At 38.4% G+C, this 20,405-nt stretch overlaps 1 protein-coding gene across 1 annotated transcript in view; it reads right to left on the reverse strand.

The window, feature by feature from the left end:
* Positions 1–20,405, reverse strand: part of mpp7a (MAGUK p55 scaffold protein 7a) — a 187,769-nt gene that overhangs the window by 38,611 nt on the left and 128,753 nt on the right. Inside the window, exons 8-12 of the mRNA XM_051666468.1 lie at positions 18,915–18,996; positions 18,642–18,727; positions 18,190–18,261; positions 15,552–15,748; positions 12,169–12,233 (exon numbers count right to left, since the gene is read on the reverse strand). Of these exons, the coding sequence (XP_051522428.1) occupies positions 12,169–12,233; positions 15,552–15,748; positions 18,190–18,261; positions 18,642–18,727; positions 18,915–18,996 (502 nt within the window). The remainder of the gene's footprint in view (positions 1–12,168; positions 12,234–15,551; positions 15,749–18,189; positions 18,262–18,641; positions 18,728–18,914; positions 18,997–20,405) is intronic.

Genomic DNA, 20,405 nt, shown 5'->3' on the forward strand with positions numbered 1-20,405 from the left:
TGGGTATATGGTTACAAGAGACATTTAGGACAGGACATTCTTCCACTCAAGGTAACCTGTGGTCTCTGCTGTTCATGCCACTTGAAGGGTAGCCAACATGCTAAAACCTCAGCCCTGACTGGAATCAAAATATCAATAACTGCATTACTGAACAAGATATGTGCTGATGTATGATTATCTGACAAAAATCAACATTTTCAGGGTGAACGTTTGATGGGGGAAAGGGTTTTGCACCAGTTGCCAAGTTGAAAAAAATTATTCCCTTCAAAAGGACGTGACAGTGACCTTTGGTAAGCTGAAACACTGAACGGCTTGTTCCATTCAATTTCCATATATTTCAGCTTGAGCGAGGCACCGGCACGCCATTGGCTCTGGCATTGGGAATCTCCATTTCCCAGCGTAGAGCAGGTGAACAAGCTTTCATTACCCTGCTCGGCTGTGGACAGTCAATACAAATTGCTGTTTTCCGGCTGAAGAGGCTTCGTAATCGGGACCCTTCAAAATCACTTAAAGCCAGATAGACAGCTCCATCCAAATAGCTGAAATATTCCCTTCCATCTCAATAAGGATAAATAAATCAAGGCTCAGACAGCAAGCAATTCTGCCGCTCCTCTGAACCCCACTCCCCGTATCTGATTGAGGTAGAATTTGAAAAAAGCATGGAAATTAATATATTCCAATCTGAGCAGAAATGTATCTGCATTTTGGACCTGGTTTTTGTGAGGGAACCTTAATTACATCTTTTTTCCAAAGAATGAGGCTTTGCAAGTCAAACCTACATTTGGGGTGACAGAAGACACACTCATAGTTTGAGCATATTACAAATGCTCAGCCAGTTGCCTTCTGGTTAAAGGGATAAAGATAAAACGTATGAAAGATAAAGCTGATTAGCTAGGGACAGTCATAAAATTCCTTTAATTTCCCTCCTCGTGGTACTGAAGATGACAAGTACACGCTAGAGGACAGACAAGGCTTATTGGCCCACAGAGCTACGCAATCTACCATACCATCACTAACTAGCAGTTCACAAATCTGACCTATTCTTCCACTGAGACAAGGAGGTAAAAAACAATGAAGAGGCCCAAATTCAGAGTAAACACAGAAAGACATGCACTGCTGCCACATAGACAATAGCATGAGAACTGTCGTGGCTCCCGAATGCCCATTTTCCAGAGCAATAATACCTTTCAGCCGTGGAAGAAATGTAATATGTGTGAGGAGAGAGTCCTGAGGGATTAAAAAACTACGAGGGGTGATAACCTTCTTTAACCAACATTATTCCCCAAGAAACACTAAACACTGTCTGGATACAAAAACTGATGTATTTATAAAAAAAGATCAAAAAGGAAGAGTGTGTAATAAGGGAAAAGAGGGGAATAATGATACTCTGGAGAATTTAGCAATTCAACAGAAAATTATTGTGTCTGCATAGAATGAGCTCTCTCTCCGAATTCTTCTATCCATTATTTTGGACTCTGAAAATCATTGTCCTCTGTAGTGTCATGTAAATCATGTAGTTATTTTTCACATTTATTGTGCTTTTCATAGGGCTGTGGGAAGTTGGACATACTTGAACAGTTTGTTGTGTTTTTTTTTTTTGTTTTTGTTTTTTTGTAGTTTTAAGGCTTGCTGAATGGAGGAATACTATATAAACTGTTTAAAGTTTTTCCTTGTGAAATGCCAAAGCCTACACATTCCACCCCAAACAAGGTTAAAGGAAGGCTTCCTGTCATGGAGACTGCATGTATGTGAGTGATGCATTCAGATGGGCAGGCATATGGCCTTCAGTCACTCCCACACTCTTGTTTTACAGTCATCTGCGGAAAGGTTTAGTGATACTGTACAGGCCCCTTGGGTGGTGTCTGGGAGACCCCCAACACCAAACGTTCAGAAGTTTCCGGAGCAGCTCATAGGCTATCTCACATACCAAAACGTTCTAATCCCATTACATCTGCACATTAACTATAATCCACATCACGGCATCTCCTGTATAGTTCGACAAACGGTTTACCAGCGCCAGTTATCTCTCAGCGATCCCACAGATAAGAGTTTCCCGGCTGCCTTCCTTACTGGGAATGATCCGGGGAAAAAGATGGATAAAAAAAAAAAAAACATAGGCAATGATTAAAAAAAGAAGTATTCAGTAGTGCAATTTGAAAAATGTATTGGGCACTGCTTCGAATCATGTTGAACTCGTTAAGAATCGCTGTCTAGGGGAAACACACTGTAGAAGCAGATTCCATTGTGCTGCATAAGTGGAAAGTCATGTTCTGCCCAAGTGTTACAGGCTTAGGCTGAATACTGACACTTCATTCCTGTTGGCCAGAAGAGAATAAACTTTCTTCAAGAAGTGATACTGTTTTTTCCTCTGTCTTATCCCAAAACTTCAGACAAAGGTGTGTTAGGTGTGTTAAAGTCCTAACTGAGAAACTGGTAAAGTTTTAGACTCAGTGTTCCCACCCTTTTTGACAAATTAATTTTCATGACATTTCTATGAACTTTCTAGGCATTTGTGATAACTGGATACAGATTTTTAAGTCATTTTGATTCAGACAGATTTGCAAATTAAGTATTTAGACTGATTTTCAACTGTTTCAACTAAATAATTAAAATCAACTCAAAAGGATAATTCGGTACAAATCAGACATCACAACGGCTTGCAAGCAAGTTTTACTCTATACAACAGTAATATCTAGCTCATTAAATATTTTAGAACAATGAAAAACTAAAAATATATTCTTGTCATTATATTGACAAAATAGTATGATACATCTCTGATAATTCCGCCCCTAAACAAACCTTTAATGACAAAATCGACTGTTATTGGTCACTTCACATATCAGTTAGATGGCTTTTCCTGTCTAAATGGGCAGTTCTTGGCTAACTGAAGCTGCTAATAGACCCCAGACCTATGAAGCAGTCGTAGGTCTGGCTACGTGAGACAAACATGCATCTGACGCCCTTTTCCTCATTAGGACATCAGTTCAATATACTCGATGTATGATTTTTGCTCTCTAAATGGGGACAAAACATAGACTTCTACTGTTTTTATATAAAACTAACTCTAATTACTATAGACTTTTTGTCCCAAATTTGTCAAGTTTTAACCCTAAACAATTTTGTCCCTTAAAATATAGACAAGTACGTACGCTCTAACTCACAGACAAACCAATTGGGCTGCCAGCTCAAGCCGGTGAAGTCATCACTAGAAGGTTTAGTAAGTAATAAACATCTGAACTACATACAGTATCCAAGCAGCTGGTTGGAGGACACAGTCCTCCTGTTAGTCTCATCAATCACCTGGTTCTTCGATCACAGAGATACTGAAACACCCACCCACACACACACATAAACATCATTAGACACACACAATCTACTCACTGAACTGCTGTAACGTCTGGCCACTACTGACCACTAGCGATAAACAGGCAAAAACTGAATTTATGCCATCCAGACCGCTCAAATCATCCTCGCTACGCACGGGCTAAGAATCAGACACCCATCCGCTAGACACTCTATGTCCATGGCTAACTCAAATCTAGCCTATCATACACAATTATAGAAACACTACTATGCCAAATGACCCCTTCAAATTAAGATACCAGTGACTTCAACCGTTTAGAGTAAAGTGTATCCACCTGAGTTGGGGTCAGTGTGGGGAAAAGCGTGGTAACTGAAAGATGTGCACAGCTATAGACCTCAGGGCTTCTGGCCCCTGTGCGCCTCCTCCAGGAGTGAACCAGTGGACAGATGAGATAAACTCATTTTGGAAATGGAGCGTTTTTTATTTCAGCCTAAAACACATCTCCATTTTTCCATAACTCCTTTCTTAATTGGTTTCTGGGGGCTGATGGCTTTCCCAGCTTAAGCTTCTCCTCCTGACTGTTTTCATCTGCTTGCTTTTTGTGTGTGTGTCTTTCTTTCTTCTGACTCCTGTAGCCTTTCTTCCCTGTTTGTCTCCAAGATTGAGGTCACCCTTATTGTCTGTAGCAGTCTTTACAATTATACTATAAGTGAAAACAAGTCTTCACATCAAATATATATCCAGGTCTAATACTCTGGTGTTCAGTGGACAAATAATTTACTGTACTGTTGTAAGGCATTGTAGATAACGTACGATTTGTTCTGTAAGTTCTATTGGAGGGAAACTGAATATGCATTTGTGGTGAAAGTATTTGTGGTATAATAAATGTGCACTCATAACGCGCAGCAAACCCAAAAATTTCTGTTCTGATTATAGGCTGGAATATCAGTGTGAAAACTCCCTACAACATCTTAACATACAGTATACTGTAACACTTACATTGTTTTCTGCCTTTATCGTCATAACAATTCACAACAGTGTAATATCTCAGTGGAATATCTCCTTGATAGGATGCAATGTTCTGACTAAGCCCACCAGACAGGAGTAAAGCGCTGTATGTGATGCCCATGAAGGCATTTTGCTGCAGACTCATTGCTCTTGGTAAAACCATGGTAAAAATAATGGTCTGTAAGTAAATATTTAGTTGAAACCGCAGAAAAGAACTGGTTTCAATGGGCGCTACGCTCATATTGAGCTGATAAATGCCCAAAAAGTGCTGTTTGTGGGGTTGAAACAGCCCGATTCAGAAAGATTATTGGAGAAATGCATTTATTAAATAAAGTTTATATCTGGATCAAGAAAAACTATTTTGCGGATCACTGTCATTGTTATCACATCTGCTCTTATAAGATCCACTTAGCTTACAGTTGCTGTTGGTAGATTTAAAATTTTCACGAAGGAATCACACAAATGCAGATTGCAAAAGGCTGTTTTTAATTTTTCAAGTGCAATTGCTATGACAGATATGAGGCCAAATATGATCTAACGATGATCTTATATGAACAAGTCCACCAACTAAGATCTAATGGGACCCCGACCGCAGCGCATAGGCAACTGTTTCTAAAAGTATATGCAAATAAATCTAATTTAATCCTTCTAAATTATGTCTTTGCTTTTATTTTAACCAGCTGTTATTAAAGTTTGGATAACACTTTACAAAAAGGTTTAATTTGTTAACATTATTTAACAACATTAGTTAACATGAACTAACAATGAACAATACTCTTACAGCATTTATTAATCTTGGTTAATGCGGATTTCAACAAATAGTAATACATTTTTAAAATCAAAAGTTGTATATGTAAACATTAGCTGAACTAACATGAACTACTGTACAATTGTATTTTTATTAACTAACATTAACAAAAATTAATAAATGCTGTAAACAATATATTGTTCATTGTTAGTTCATGATACCTAATGCATTAACTAACTAGTAAAGATGCATATTGCATTCTCATGGTAGTTTTAACTTTTATATGCTACATGTAGAAGTTTATTAATCATGTGCGGATGTGCATTCATCCACCTGTTACATATCCAACAAAATCACCCAAACCAATTGAACGAAGTTAAAATTATATATATTATCATTTATAATAACTGTTATCTTAACTGCAATCTATTAACATAAACAAACATTATGACATTATATAATGTTTAAAATATATAAAAACTGCAGTGCTGCCCATATCCTAAATTGAACACAAAGCCCACTGAAAGCCACACTTCTGACAGACATGAATGGATGGCACTGCTGGAATTAGGGCTAATATTCCTAATATTGCACCCCTGACACCAACATTCATGCCTTCATTACAGGGCGGAGTAGCGCTAGAAAAGAATCTGTGTTATACAGTCTTGCATTACTATGACACCAGGTTAAAATCATAACAGCACATTAGACCATAGGCCAGTCAGAGTACAATGATGGGACTTGTAAAGAGAGTTTTCGTTTTTCCCCGAAGAAACTCTCCTGTTACATGAAATGTGTAATGCATGGCAGGGTGCGGAAGTTGGAGGGAGCTGTCCAGGGACTAGCCCTTGAGGTGCTTTGGCCACTGGAAGAAAGATGAGAGGCTGAGGTCAGAAGATCGGTAATGAAAGCATGGAGAAAACAGGAGGGCAGAGAGAAAATGCGAGAGGCGCAGTGTTGAAAAGGTTATCCCTATTGAATGGCAGTGCTTGATTGAGCTTGGCAGACAAAACTGTGTAGCTTTATTTATAAACTTTCTACCTACAGGATCCCCTGTGAAAGTTGAAATGTCTAAAGAGTGGCCAGCAACCTAGTGCTAACACAAACACACTAATGTCTACTAGTCAGAAAAGGAGACAATGAGAGTCAGAGAGAAAAAGACAGAGGGAAAGCAAGTAAAGAAGACAGAAGGAAAAGCAGAATCCATCTGGCCGATAGTGAGAGAGAAAGAACAAGAAATGCAGAGAGACAGCCACAAGAACAGGAGGGGAGAGCACACATAGCTGTCCCCAACGGCCAAACAAAAGCAGATATTTAAGAGTACATTAGCCTGTGTGGTAACAGATAATGAGAATGCTACGGCACACTCATTTTCCACACACTAACTCTAGAGATGGAAACCAGACTAAAGCCTGACTGAGAGCTGGCCTTCAAACAGCCCAGTGTCCAACATACACTACATCAAGTGTCTGTCAGACCTCTACCACAAAGCCTGGAAACAAACCAGTGCCTTTAACTGCAATATGTTTAACATTTACAAAGAGCTATTTAAACTAAAGACACTGCCAACATAGGAAAGTACAGCTGCCTAGGACAGCAATATGAGAAATGAGTGCATGTTTGGCTCTATTTTACTGCAGAACTGAGAGAGAACCAATTACTTAGATTTCACTGATATCAAAATTCCAGTTTGATTCTCCACATTGCATCGTGAATGAGACTGAACACTTGAACGCTCAAGAGTTGCTACTAACAATGAGAAAGTAGATCTTAGAAAAAACACACAAAGCACTAAGAGAGGTTTATGGTCATGACAGTGGCAATTACTGTAGAAAACATAAGAAAGAAAACATACACTGAGCCAAGAGGGAAATTAAGTAGGCTGATTGAGTCTTATACACTTATATAGGAAGAGATATGTGAAGCCTGAAGGAAGCTAGACAACGATACTGCATGCAACAGCATGCAGCCACATGTCAAGAAAGATTTTTGTCCCACTGAGTAGACACACACGAGAGAGGAAGCGATTGAGAGAGTCTAAGAGGGTAGAGAACATGAAACATGGGATATGCACTGCATGGGATATACTACACTTTTTAATTAATGTATATCAAACAAAGAGTAGTATGGTATATGGGGCAGGGAAAAATCAAAAAGAGCTCACCAATATGGAGTCCACTTAAATAGGAGGCAAAATCAGTGTCCTCTTCAGATTATGAAAAAGAAGGAAGCAGAAGGGACCAGGACAGAGTTATAATAAAGAAAACGTTAACACTAAATTCTATGCAGTGAAAGAAGAGTGAAACAAAGACAAAAAACAGAGACTGTCTATTTTATTTATTGGCATATAAACAAAACGGACAATAATTGTTTTACAGACAAGCACAACTATCATATTTCATCATCATTTGATCCTTAACAGCTAAACCAGGTGAACGGATCTATTGGCAGCGTTAACTTTTGATACAAAAACAACTTTCCAAGTGGCCCATAAACTTCAGTTCGGTTTTTCTTAGAAACAACTCATAATGTATTCAATACATCCACAGATGGGGGTGAATAAATGTATTTAAAATTCTGTCATCATTAACACCCTCTTGTTGTTCCAACCCCTTATGACTTAATTTCTTCCATGGAACACAAAGGGAGATGTCAGACAGAATTCAGTCATTACTCACTTTCATTGCATCTTTTGTCAATACAATAAAAGTGAATAGTGACTGAGGCTAACATTCTGCCTAAAATCTCTTTTGTGTTCCAGGGAAGAAAGTCGTGCGGGTTTGGAACAACAAGAGGGTGAATAAATGATGACAGAATTTACATTTTTGGGTGAACTATCAAAATAACTATCTTTTGCATGGCTCACAAAACAAAAATACTAAAATGGATTAAATTAATATGAACATCCACTATGCACATTAACATCTAGTCATAGTTGGTAAGGCAAATAGGGATGTTGAACTCTTGCCTGTTCTGCTACAATATATTGTGAGCCAGTGAGTGTGTGTCTGTGTGTATAGAGAGATACGGTAAGGTAGTGAACTCCTAGCCCATTTAAAACACTCTACTATGCTCCATTAGGTGGTTTGGTCCAATGAACGCTAATCAACTATGTCTTCATTGTTTGGGTACTCTGTTACAACATACAGGGGTCCCCAGCCAATGATCTAATGGCTATGACATTTAATAGGTGAACCAGAGTTAGTCTGAAAGGTGTACCTTCAATGTCCTCCACTGGGAAAGCAAAAAAGGAAATGTGATAAAAAATAAAAAGGTTAAAAACAGATCAAGACGATGAGAACAAAAGAATGGAGGAGGAAGAAGAAAGGGACCTACCCCATTCAACTGACTCATCATCTTATGAAGGAAAAAAGAACAAACAAAAGGAAATATATATTCAAATGACTGACATTAACAAACACGTTACTTAAAATACACTTTGAAATATCTGGACTTAAATGTCAAGCAAACGTAATAGCTGTATTTCTGATAAGTTTGTTTCCCATGAAAAGTGTCCAGTAAACTAATAAGTGATAAACCTTTGCTTACATCTTAGGAAACTGTAACTTCAGAATAACTAACATAGTTCATAAGAGCAGATCATGTGTGTGTTTGAGTCTGCATGTGCATGTGCATTTAGGCCTAAAGACAAGGGAACATTTGGAGTCACTTTAAAAGCTTCCTCCCATTCATGTGGTCTCAATTCTACTAAACAAGCTTAAATCAAAACACACATGAGCAAAGGGCAGCATCTACTAGCAAAACACAGCTTGCTATACACATACACAGTCTTGCCAAGTAAGCAATAACATGAAGAAAAGGATGGAGGGCAGCACAATTCTTTTGTGTTCTATCAGTGAAGTAAATCCTTAGGCATTAGCTTTCTTGTTGGTGTGACTTGAGGGATCAAAAGACATCCAAGGGCATGTGATTTAGGACAAGAAGTGAGACTACTAATCTTAGCATAAGCAAAAAAAAAAAAAAAAAAAAAAAAAGGGTATGATTCACAGGTGAAAACAGACACCTGTCATGGTTATAATTAATACTGACAGAGTTTAAACTTGTTCACCCAAACGATATTTCTGATTAATATTACTATATCAGAAATATCTAGCCCAAGATCCATACTTAAAATTGCTTTTGGTCCCTGTGAGGGTTGATATCGGAGCGGATAAGAAGACGATTGGTACATGGGGAAAAGGGAAACAAGCCTATAAAAAAAAAAAAGAAAAAAAAAGGAAAACATACACATATCTGAATAAATCAGATATGGGCACAGCAACCAAGGAAGCAAGAGCTTCAAAATTATGCAAAATTTATATCACAGAATAAATCCAGAAGATAAGCCTTTGCCTTCCAGATTATCATTATAAATAAGTGGGTGTAGATTAAAGGGATGCCACAGTTGCTTCCATCTTCAAAGATGACAGTGCAATTGGATTGAAAGTACAGTAAATCTGGTCAAACCAATACAAAAACAGATTCTCCTTGTACTGTTTACAGTATATGTACCCTTTCTTCTGATGAACATATCCATTTACATGTGCATTACATGTATTAAGACCTCAATTCCTGTGTTTGTGCAAAGTGGCATTTATGTGTGTCAGCATAACCAAAACAAGTTATTGAGTGTTATTTGAGAAAGCAAAAGGGAATGATTAAAGTTGCTGTAAGTGATATTTTTCATGGAAAGGTATGCACATTTTTTTTTTAAAGATATAATTGAAATAATTGTCATGAGATATCTCACCGGTCTCTGTGACAGCTTTAGACTCTGTAAACAGCCAACAAAAATGTGTCCGCGGCCTCTGACGCTTTCTGCCTGTCAATCATTTTGTGTGTTCTCATAGTGTTGTCGTTGCAGCGAATTATCGAAGCTTAATGCCATATTCTGATTAATAATTTGTCAGTTGAGGGCGCTATTTCGCTACTGTTGTGTTTGACAACCTTGGGAACATGCTTTGTGTCGGTTTCAATGATATCGGTGCGATGTTTTGGAAAGAGGGGGCATGGCTAAATCAACGACTCAGTCTTGTGGAAATTAGACCAGCTAAAATCACTTACAGCACCTTTAAATAATTTCCCTGACCAATTAATTTCTAGTCCTACATGATTTTAGAGCTGAGCACAACTAGACTAGGCATGGAAATCACTGTTTTTAAAATTCCCTGATATTTCAGTAACACTTCACAATAAGGTTACATTTGTTAACATTAGTTAATGTTTTAGGTATCATGAACTAACAATGAACAATATATTTTACAACATTTATTAATCTTTCTTAATTTTAGTTAATAAAAATACAATTGTTCATTGTTAGTTCATAGTGCTTTAATGTTAACATATTAAACTTTGGATTTTAAAAAGGTATTACAAATGGTTGAAATGAACACTAAGAAAAAAAACGATGTAAAAGTATTGTTCATTGTTAGTTCATGTTAACTAATGTTGTTAACAAATGCAACCTTTTAAAGTTTTACCAATATTTCCAAGTTTTTCATGACTGTGGGAACCCTAAATTTAAGTTTTACTCCATGTACCTGTCCAGAAGTGTGGGGTTTTAAACAGATATAGCCTAAGCTAGTGATCATGCTGTTCTGATAAGCAAGGCTCTGTATGAGTGCACATATCTGCAGTGTAAAGCACTAGCGTGTGTTGTTCAGTCATCAAGAGAGAGCCCCTCATCACTGCGCTTGAAATATGAGCTGATGTCACCACACTGCAGGCCAGTGGACAGATGGTCTTACTCTTAAAGCACACACACAGATTCAAACAAACACAGTCTCTTTCTTTCAAACACACCTATATGTACCTACACCTGCAAAGACACAAATGCACTTGCACACGTGTATACACTCGCACATGCAAACTGGCATACACTACACCCGCCCCTTGTTAAAAGATCTTTAGAAGTTTCCAGATGACTTTGTCAAACTGAGATTAGTTCCCTGAGTTCCTGGTTGAATTTGTCTTGTTTATGGTCTGCTTCTGGTCAGACCAGACATGGACTCTATTATGTTTCTCTGAATGTTAAGTTTTTCAAATAAAAAAAAAATGATTCCGGAACATTCTACATGCATGAATGAAAAGTTGCATAAAAGGGTTGCTTTCATTCTGATATTATTTATGCTTGTTCGTTATATGAAATACAAAGAGTCTGCGAACAAGACGGCAATTTCACAACTCCTGGGGTGGTCCTGGAAGACTCATCAATATCAATACCTCAATGAAACGCACATCAACTTTTCCTTCTCTTTGTTTGGAGCAGTCGATGGAGTGACTAAGAAAAATGGAAAAGGTGGGAGGCCAAGCATGTGACATGGTGGAGAAGAAACCAGAGTGACTGTATTATTCAATCAAGTGTACATATGTGTGTGTAGCTGTACAGATGATGGTAACATGCTGAAAGTTATGCTGCATATCTGTCTCGTGGTGAGTCTTAAGTGTGGCCATGTGTTTGACTGCCTATGTAGTGAGTAACCCACTAGCTCCGTAAAAGGCCCCTGCTGTCAGTTGCTGGGAGAGATTAGAGCTGTAGTGTACAAACAAACACACACACACACACACACACACAATAATCAGACATGAGAGATTAATGGAAACCAGGAGGGGAAGCTTAGCTTATGTCCAGGAGTGCGTCAATGTATATGAACACGAATACACATGTGTGCACATTTCTGCCTGCCACCAATCAGAGGAGTCTGGGCTACCCGTCTGTGTACACTTCACCTTGCACTTCCCACCCTTCACTCCTTTTCTCCCTGCCTCTCATCTAATCTTTTCCGCTTGCTGTTTCTTCTATTTCTCTCATTCTGCTTTGGCTCTACTGTGAGGGTCTTGTCATCCTGTCTGCATTGCACTGGGCCTCTCGGATACGACAGGTTGAAGATCACTTCTGCTTTAGCCCTTGTTTAAGCGGTAAAAGAGAGATGAAGGTACAGGAAATGGACTGCCTGTCTGTTTTGGGTAGCTCTTGGTAGGTCTTCAGCATTATAAGTCTGTGGACAAAGCATATCTGGGTCCTGACCAACAAGAGGAATGTGTCTGTGTGTGTGTTTCAGAGTCTTATTAGTTGCTGAGTGAGTGTATGTTTAAGTGCAATCCTTACACAATCTTTTGCTGGGGGTCCTCTGGGGCTGAGTGACAGTCATGGGTCTCCAGACTGCAAACCTCCTGAAGGAAGTGAGAGAGAGAGAGAGAGAGAGAGAGAGAGAGAGAGAGAATTTACCCAAGTAGACATTCCCACCACAATTTGCATTATTATAGTATTATTATGCCTATTGCTCTGTATGGATGTGAGGTATGGGGTCCAATCTGTCTGGCAGACTACTCTAAATGGGACAAACACCACACAGAATCCCTACATGCAGAATTCTGTTGAAACATTCTAACACCTAATGCATGTCTGCCCAACTAGGCAGATACCCCCTAATTCAAAAACGATACCTCTAATTCTGGACACTCTGCAATTGCAACATGAAGCCCTTAAAACCAAGGAGCTAAAGCCTAAAATCAGTCCCCTTTATCAGCTGGCTCTGAAACTCACTAAGCCACTAACAACTAACCAACACCAGTTTCAGACCAGAACTGCTGAACAAAACCAAATCAGAATAAACCAAATCATACAAGAAAGCAAAAATTAATATTTGGACCATTGGGAAAATGAAAGTAAAAACCAAAGTAGTTTGGAATGATAATTAGGCCCCAAACAGAAAGTATAATCAGGCAGAATATCTCTACACTGTTAGAGATGCAAAGCAGAACCGAATCCTCACCAAATACAGGCTCAGTGATCACAGTCTGGCCATAGAAAAAGGCAGACACATACAAACATGGCTTCCAAAGGAAGAGCGAGTCTGTGCTCACTGTGACACTGGTGAGGTCGAGACAAAGACACACTTTCTCCTTCACTGTGAAAAATTTACAGAGGTGAGAGAGAAATACTTCGAAAAACTGTCAAACCTCATGCCACAGTTCTCCAGTTCAGCAGAAATGGATTAAATGCAGGTTTTACTGGGGGACGACAATCAAGCATCCTCAGAAACCAATCACTGCATTGAGCAACATAAACAAGGGGTATTAATGTACTTCTATCACAATATTTTATGTTCATAATGTCTTGTTAAATGTTTAATTTTATGTATATTGTTATTTTTTATTTATTTTATTTATTCATTACATGGCACCTTATTTTAATTCTATTTTTATTGTTATTTGTTACTGTTTAATTGTTATTATTCTTTTTTATTTCTTGTCATTATCTGTTTTGTTTTAATGTGTAAACACAATGATTGTTTAAACACAGTCATGCCAATAAAGTACTTTAAAATTTAAATTGGATTGAGAGAGAAAGAGACAGAGAGAGAGAGAGAAACAGAGAGAGAAAGATGAAGAGCCAGATAGACAGACACACATTTAATAAACCCATCAGATTTCATGGCCATACAGGGATTACTAAACACTTGACTACAATGCTGAGCTACCTGCTTAAATATTCATCAGTGAGTGAGTGAGTGTGTGAGAGAGTGAGAGAGATAGAAGCTGCATTCACACTGGGCTTTGATTCTAGAAATTTTCCGCCAAATTGCTGGAGAACCTTCTGTGTGAATGCATGCCAGAGCGGCAAAACATTTGATCCTGGCACTCGACCCTAGAAGCATTGCCGAGATCAATGTCAGGAACATGCCTGTGCGAACAAAAACAGAGCCGATGCTGTGAAGGGTATGTGTCATAGTGATGACATAGCCTGTGTCTCGTTTGGAACGCTGCGTCCTCCGGAGGTCGCATTTGTCGGCCACATTCGTCATCGAGGCTGTCTCATTTCAGAAAAGCGAGTAGGACACTTCGAATGCAGCCTTCGAATGTGACCTTCTTTCATGGGAATTTGGAGGATGCATGAGGTGTATCCTTCGTAAGTACTCACAACCCACAATTCTTTGCTTCAACAGAAATGTCAAAAAAAAAAATACATAAAAAATAACGGCAATTTGCCCATAAATATGATGTTCAAACCCAAGGAATGTTAATTCCCAAGTTGAAGTACCTCAGTAGATGGGTGCAAAGTATATAATATGTATAATTATATGAATATATAATTAAAATAATAATTTATTAGACTAAAAGTACACCTGTAAAATCTGTTTTCTTTTGTCTTTACATCATTATAACGGTCCTAAAATTTACCTCAAACAATCCCTTCCAAAGGGACTTTGTTCGCATCTCACTCAAAGCGCTGGCGCTTTTAAAGAGTGGCGTGCTGTCATAGAAACCATGTTACGTTCCGTTTCCGTTTGTCCTACGAAGACTGTCTCGTTTAAACGAGGCTTGTTTAAAGGAGGACGCTCGGTATACTGCAGCCTGCAAAGGACACATCCTACCTAACACGCAGCCTTCGAAAAGAGACACTGACCGGGAGCTAACTAGCAAAGAATGAGAAAATTTGTATGCAAAAAAGAAGATAACAATGGCTGTGAACTAGAGTGATCCCAAGACCAGCGAGCTATTCACCATTCAAACAGACACTAAGTTAAATGTCAGCTTAGTGGTACCGTTTGCAATGAAATCTTTTACGAGAAAAAATGAAAGAGCTGGGCTTTTGAGAGTTGCCGAAATTATTTCAATAAGTTCACAACCACAATGACAGGAATGGCAACGGAAGTTTAGTCTGGCAATACATTACATGGGCACATGCACACATTAGATGTCACATCGTGATGTCACTTTTGTCTTTATGGGACTCTCCAGGATATGTGTGAATGCAAGCACATAAAACAGGAAAGCTCTGGCAGTGTGAATGAGAAATATCCCACAATGTCAGAATAGTTGTCTTGACAACTTTTCTGAAAAATTTTCTGGAATCTCTGTGTAAAAGGGGCTAGAGAGAAAGAAACAGACAGAGAAAGAATGGTCAGCCAGAAACACAGAGCTTGCTAGAGTACATTTGACAGGTTCAAAAATGTTTTACTCTTGCAGGTTGTATTTTTCAAGAGAAACAGAGAAAATAAACTGTCCTGCTTTTTAAGGCAGCACAGATGTGCATGCACGTCCACTTTACGCAGAGCACCACTGATGTGCAATTTTCCATGTGTGAATGTCCAAAGTGGATGTGAACCCGTGCGATTATTTTCTGTCATTACTCATTCCAGGCCAGACAGCCACGGACATCCAAAGTATTTTGGCAGAATGGGTGAGACATCTTGCACAAAAAATAAAAATGATGAGGAAAATGAAGAAAAAAAAAAAGAGAAGTTAAAAGTGTCATTCCTTTCATAGTAGGGAGTAGCAGTCAGGTTGTAATGGAGTGAAAGAAGTCTGGAATGATCAAGAGAGAAAGAGAGAGATGGATGGATGACAGGAGCATTTGATATATAAGGGGGCTGGACAGAAGACGGACAAGATGATGGAGTCACGGAGCACTGGTGAATTTAAAACTGGTGATAGTCAGAGTAAAGGTGCAGTGAAGAGAGATTGATGAACAGAGTGTTGGCTCACCTCTCCTGAAAGTGTTTTGAAGGGATAAGTCCAGCACGCAGGCTGCCACCGCCCTCTTGTTTGGCCTGCCACCATGTGGCATCATCCTGGCTCATAACCTGTAGGATATCTCCCTTCCTGAAAGCCAACCCTGCCTCCTTGCAAGGGATTGATTTATCCTCTGCTGGATTATAATCAAAAAATGCCTTCAAAAATATCTGGAGAGCAAAAGAGAGAGAAACAGAGAATTACTTAGGAGAGAAGTGAAAAAAATGAAAGGCTAAAAAAGAAGCAAGGAGTGAGAAAATGAGATTGATTAGATTACAAGAATAAAATGAAATGAGAGAAGGATGAGAGAGATAACAAGAGAGAGAGAGAGACTATAAAGTAATTTTATTCAAATCACATCTGTTCCATCTCTCATTCTAATGCATGACCAAATCAAGGTACATTTTGGGTAGCAGACAGAGACCTGGCACAGGGTGCTGTAGCTCATCCTGACTGGCCAGAAAGGTCAGGTTAATCAGTGCCGGAGTCTGCTTCTCTTACTTTCCACACACATTTACATTTAGCCTGGAAATGCTATGTAATTCTCATTAGTGTTTCTCAAAAGAAGGAAGATGCTTGGAGAATTGGTGTGATGGAGCAGACAAATATAATAAATAAAATACCAAATTAAAGGTAAAAGGGCTATTGAGAGCAAAGAAAGAGAGCAAATTTCCCAAAGTGCAAAGCACTGGCTTGTGTTGATTTAGAGAGCTGTGTATGCCATATAGAAAATGATGTTACAAGGGAGAATATTCCCCACAAACACATCAGTACATCCTGAGGGAATGCTTCATCTAGCGGTCTCGCACTCCATCATTTTTTTAATCCCTCTTACACATGTGTAGCCAATTAGCAGCACTTCAACATATTCATTACACATGTGGAAAACAGTAAACTATGGTCACTGGATGACACACACACACATATGCAGGTTATGACTGAATTCAAAACTGAAACATATTTAAACCATTACAGCACAGTAACAGACCAGTGCAGCATTTATACAGCACTCATTTACATCACAACTCTCAGATAGGCTGTGTCTCAGATGTCTAACTTGGCAACATTTTTAGGCGCACTATTGCCCTATGAGTTATCTTGTTTTGGCTTAAACTTACAGTAATTCAGCATTGCATGTATTCTAGGTGGACTGGGAAATCCCAAAAGGCATGCGAAAAGTTTACAGGGAAATGTCAATTATAAATATATTTTATTTAGTGCTGTCAGTCGATTAAAATTTAACCGCGATTAATCGCATAATTTTCAGTTAATTGCGATTAATCACAGATTTTGAAAGTACTGAAATTTTACTCTATATTAGTGCTGTTAGTCAATTTTTTTTTTTTTAGGGTGATTAATCGCATAATTTTTCATAGTTAATAGCAGATTTTGAAAGTGCTGAAATTTTACTCTATAATTATTTCTTTTCCTGTCAAAATTGATTTTCTTAGGAAAGAAGACAAAACAATATGTAACAATAATGTTTAACATTTTCCAAAATAAGTCTTCCACAATGTAAAGATAGAAATGCACTAAATATAGCCAGTTTAAGGAACATTAAATGTTTCACTCTAAGTGTGAGGTTGACTAATTGAAAGAACTAGTCCCCCCATAGGTTGCATATACATTGCAATGGGCATTAAATCTTTTAAATTCTCATCCTCCACAATGTTAATCAGCCAGCACTGTGGCTGCCTGTGGCTATATACTTTGCTACAGCAATCGTTAGCTGTGTTCATGATTCACGTGCTGGTTTATGTTTTATTAATGGAAAATGTGTTAATCGCGATAAAGAAAAATTTCCATTTAAACTTTTAAAATTAATCGCATGTGTAATTTATTTAGTGCTCAAAAATATAGATACAAACGATTGTTATTTCAAACTAAGTATTGAATTAAAAATTTACCGTTTTACACAATATTTGGATGTGCTATGAATGTTTGTGCTTATTAGAGCATAAAGTCATTAGCTTAGCAACATGTACTAACACCATATTCTACTGAAATCATCTGTGAGTGTTAGTACATGTTAGACAAGTCTCAGGGGAAGAACACTATATGTGTTTTGCATGTGAGAGACTGTTAACAGATATCTGTCTTTAAATAAGTCTCTAATAAGGTTCCAATACGGTTAGGATGCCTTCTTAGAAGCTAGTTGCCTGTGTAGGTAGACAGCGAGGCAGCTTACTAGGCCCAATAGCGCCCTCAACTGACAAACATTCTATGATAGCCTCAATGATACGCTTCAAATGAGAACGAGCAAAATGTTTGACAGGTGAAAACGTCAATGTCCACGGTTCGTGGACACATTTTTGTTTTCCGTTTACAAAGTCTACAGCTGTCACAGAGACTAGTGAGATATCTCAGGACACTTATTTCATTAATATCTTTAAGGGAGTAGGAACATTTTTGCATACTTTTCCATGAAAATAAATAGCTTACAGCACCTTTAAAGATGGATGGAACTAAATCTCATCTAGCAAGCCAGCAGCCTGTGGTACACATTCAGAGAAAACTCCCCCACAATCTGAGTAGAAAATCCCATATCATCCCTCTCTTTCTCTTTAGCTGTTTGTCGTGTCTGATCAGTAGAAGTGAAGATTAATTGTACCTTGGGCTCCTTTGGTGCCTCCTCTTTCATACCTGGGACCACTTTAAAAGTGATGGCACCTTGTGATTGGGACTGCAAACAGAACCAAAAAGACACAAATTAACATCTGTGTAGCTCATATAGTTAAAGTCAACATAAAGTCAAAACTGACCTCAATTACTTTCTAAATAATGTCCCTGGTCTTCTTGTGCATGATTCACCAGTGCATGTTATTCATTTGTTTTCATAATCTTTCATCAAAATGTAATAACTTTCTCCACCTTTGAAATTACTTTTCATTAATGCTGACATAAACCAAGCCTGCAAGAGCAATGAAAAATAATATTAAGCAATATTAACATTATAGCCTGACATGTTTCACCCTCTAACAATTCAGTCCTGATGAATTAAAGCAAGTCATATCCAACAATATTTTCAGTCTTTAAAGACTTCTCACAGACATGCACACCTACCAGGACGCGGATTATTTCTTCAGGTTTTTTGTCATCCACAGGGACACCGTTGACCTCTTTCAGCTCATCTCCAACATGTATCAGCCCTATTATGCAACAGAGAGGAACAGAAGTGAATAACTGTTAAGTAAAAGTGAAGAGAAGGTTAAGTGAGTGAAATTGAAGAGAAATGTCACACCACATACAACTGTTGATTCAGTGTAAACAAATGTAATGTGGCCGCTGTTTGAAGTTGCCACACATTTTTGTATAGAGGGGAGAGTCAGCGCTCACCACTTCTATCTGCGGCGCCACCACTCATTATGCGTGCCACTATGATCGCTCCTGTGTGCTCATCCTTCTTTATGGTGGCACCCTATGACATAATTTACACACAGAGTGAGAAAGAGAGAAAGAGAGAGAGAGAGAGAGTCAACAATTATATCTGCTCAAAGAAAACATGAGTGACCACATTTTCATACATATCATTTTCCGATTAGGGCTTAGGGCACCACGATTATGACATAAATCAGAATTGCCGATTTTTTACCTTGATACTGTAATTACGAATATTAATGTTGATTAATAGAAGTTACATTAAATACTTATTCGTTCAACTTCATGCCATGCTCTTTATGTAGGCTACATATCCAAAACAAGATGAGAACTGTTGAATTAAATTACTTTATTATTTCAGTAACTTCACATTGGCCCACTTAGTAGCATGACAAAAAGAAACCGTTTTTCAATTTTTGAATAATTGTACACAGAAAATTGAGCAACGCCACATACTGTATAAGGACTCTTCCATTATAATGACTGAAGAGGTCACACACTGCATGTTTACACTGTTTGAGCCTAACAGTTCAGCACTGACCCTCACACAAAGTTCTGTACTCTCACGAATGCTTCATTCTAAATGTATACACTGCACAACACATCAATAATTTACATTGTCTCTACGCCTTGTTGCTCATCTGCAGTTTACCACCTAACATTGCAAGCGAGCTGAACAACAATGAACTAATCTAAAATAATTCCTAAGTACCGACTGTGCTTTTTACTGTTGTTCTAACCTTCTTTGGTGATGTTTCTTCAACAAAAATGTTCTTGTGCCACTGCGATCAGAGGTGAAAGCAAGCATCTGGGCATCAGACATTAAAACTTGTGCATTACGGTTGTCATTACTGATAGGTCTATCGACTAATTTTAAATAGATAGTTTCATTGCTCAACAGACATGTCTGGGATTGGTTAGAATATTCAACCTCTGCAAAAACTCTGACACAACAGGAGGAGACTTAAATTGTAACGAGCGATAGTGAGACAAACAGACCCAAATGCAGAGGAACATGCATTTATTTACAATAAATAAGAATAGTCACTGTGAATATTGAGGATAAATTAGTGGAATCCTCTGTTGAAGCTTAGGTGACATGCAGCAAACTGGAAAACATCCACACTCCCGACACGCGGGCAGACAAAGTATCCTCTGTGGAAGATCAGCTGACACGCAGCAAACTGGAAGGCAACCACACACCCGACTCGCAGGCAGAGGCGTGCAAACAACATATACACGAGACAGGACCAACTAGGCAGAGAGAGAGTGAGTTAATTCACATCAAACAACTTACTATAATGAAGCACATTCAATCAACTCTGAACTACATATACCTCCATTCAGTCAACACTGAACTACATTTAACATTCAGCAAACCAGCAAAGGACATGACACACGAGGGGATTAATATAGGCATGAACAAACAAGGGGCAGGTGCCGCTCGCC

The sequence above is a fragment of the Myxocyprinus asiaticus genome, chromosome 32, assembly GCF_019703515.2.
Source record: "Myxocyprinus asiaticus isolate MX2 ecotype Aquarium Trade chromosome 32, UBuf_Myxa_2, whole genome shotgun sequence".
Taxonomy (NCBI): domain Eukaryota; kingdom Metazoa; phylum Chordata; class Actinopteri; order Cypriniformes; family Catostomidae; genus Myxocyprinus; species Myxocyprinus asiaticus.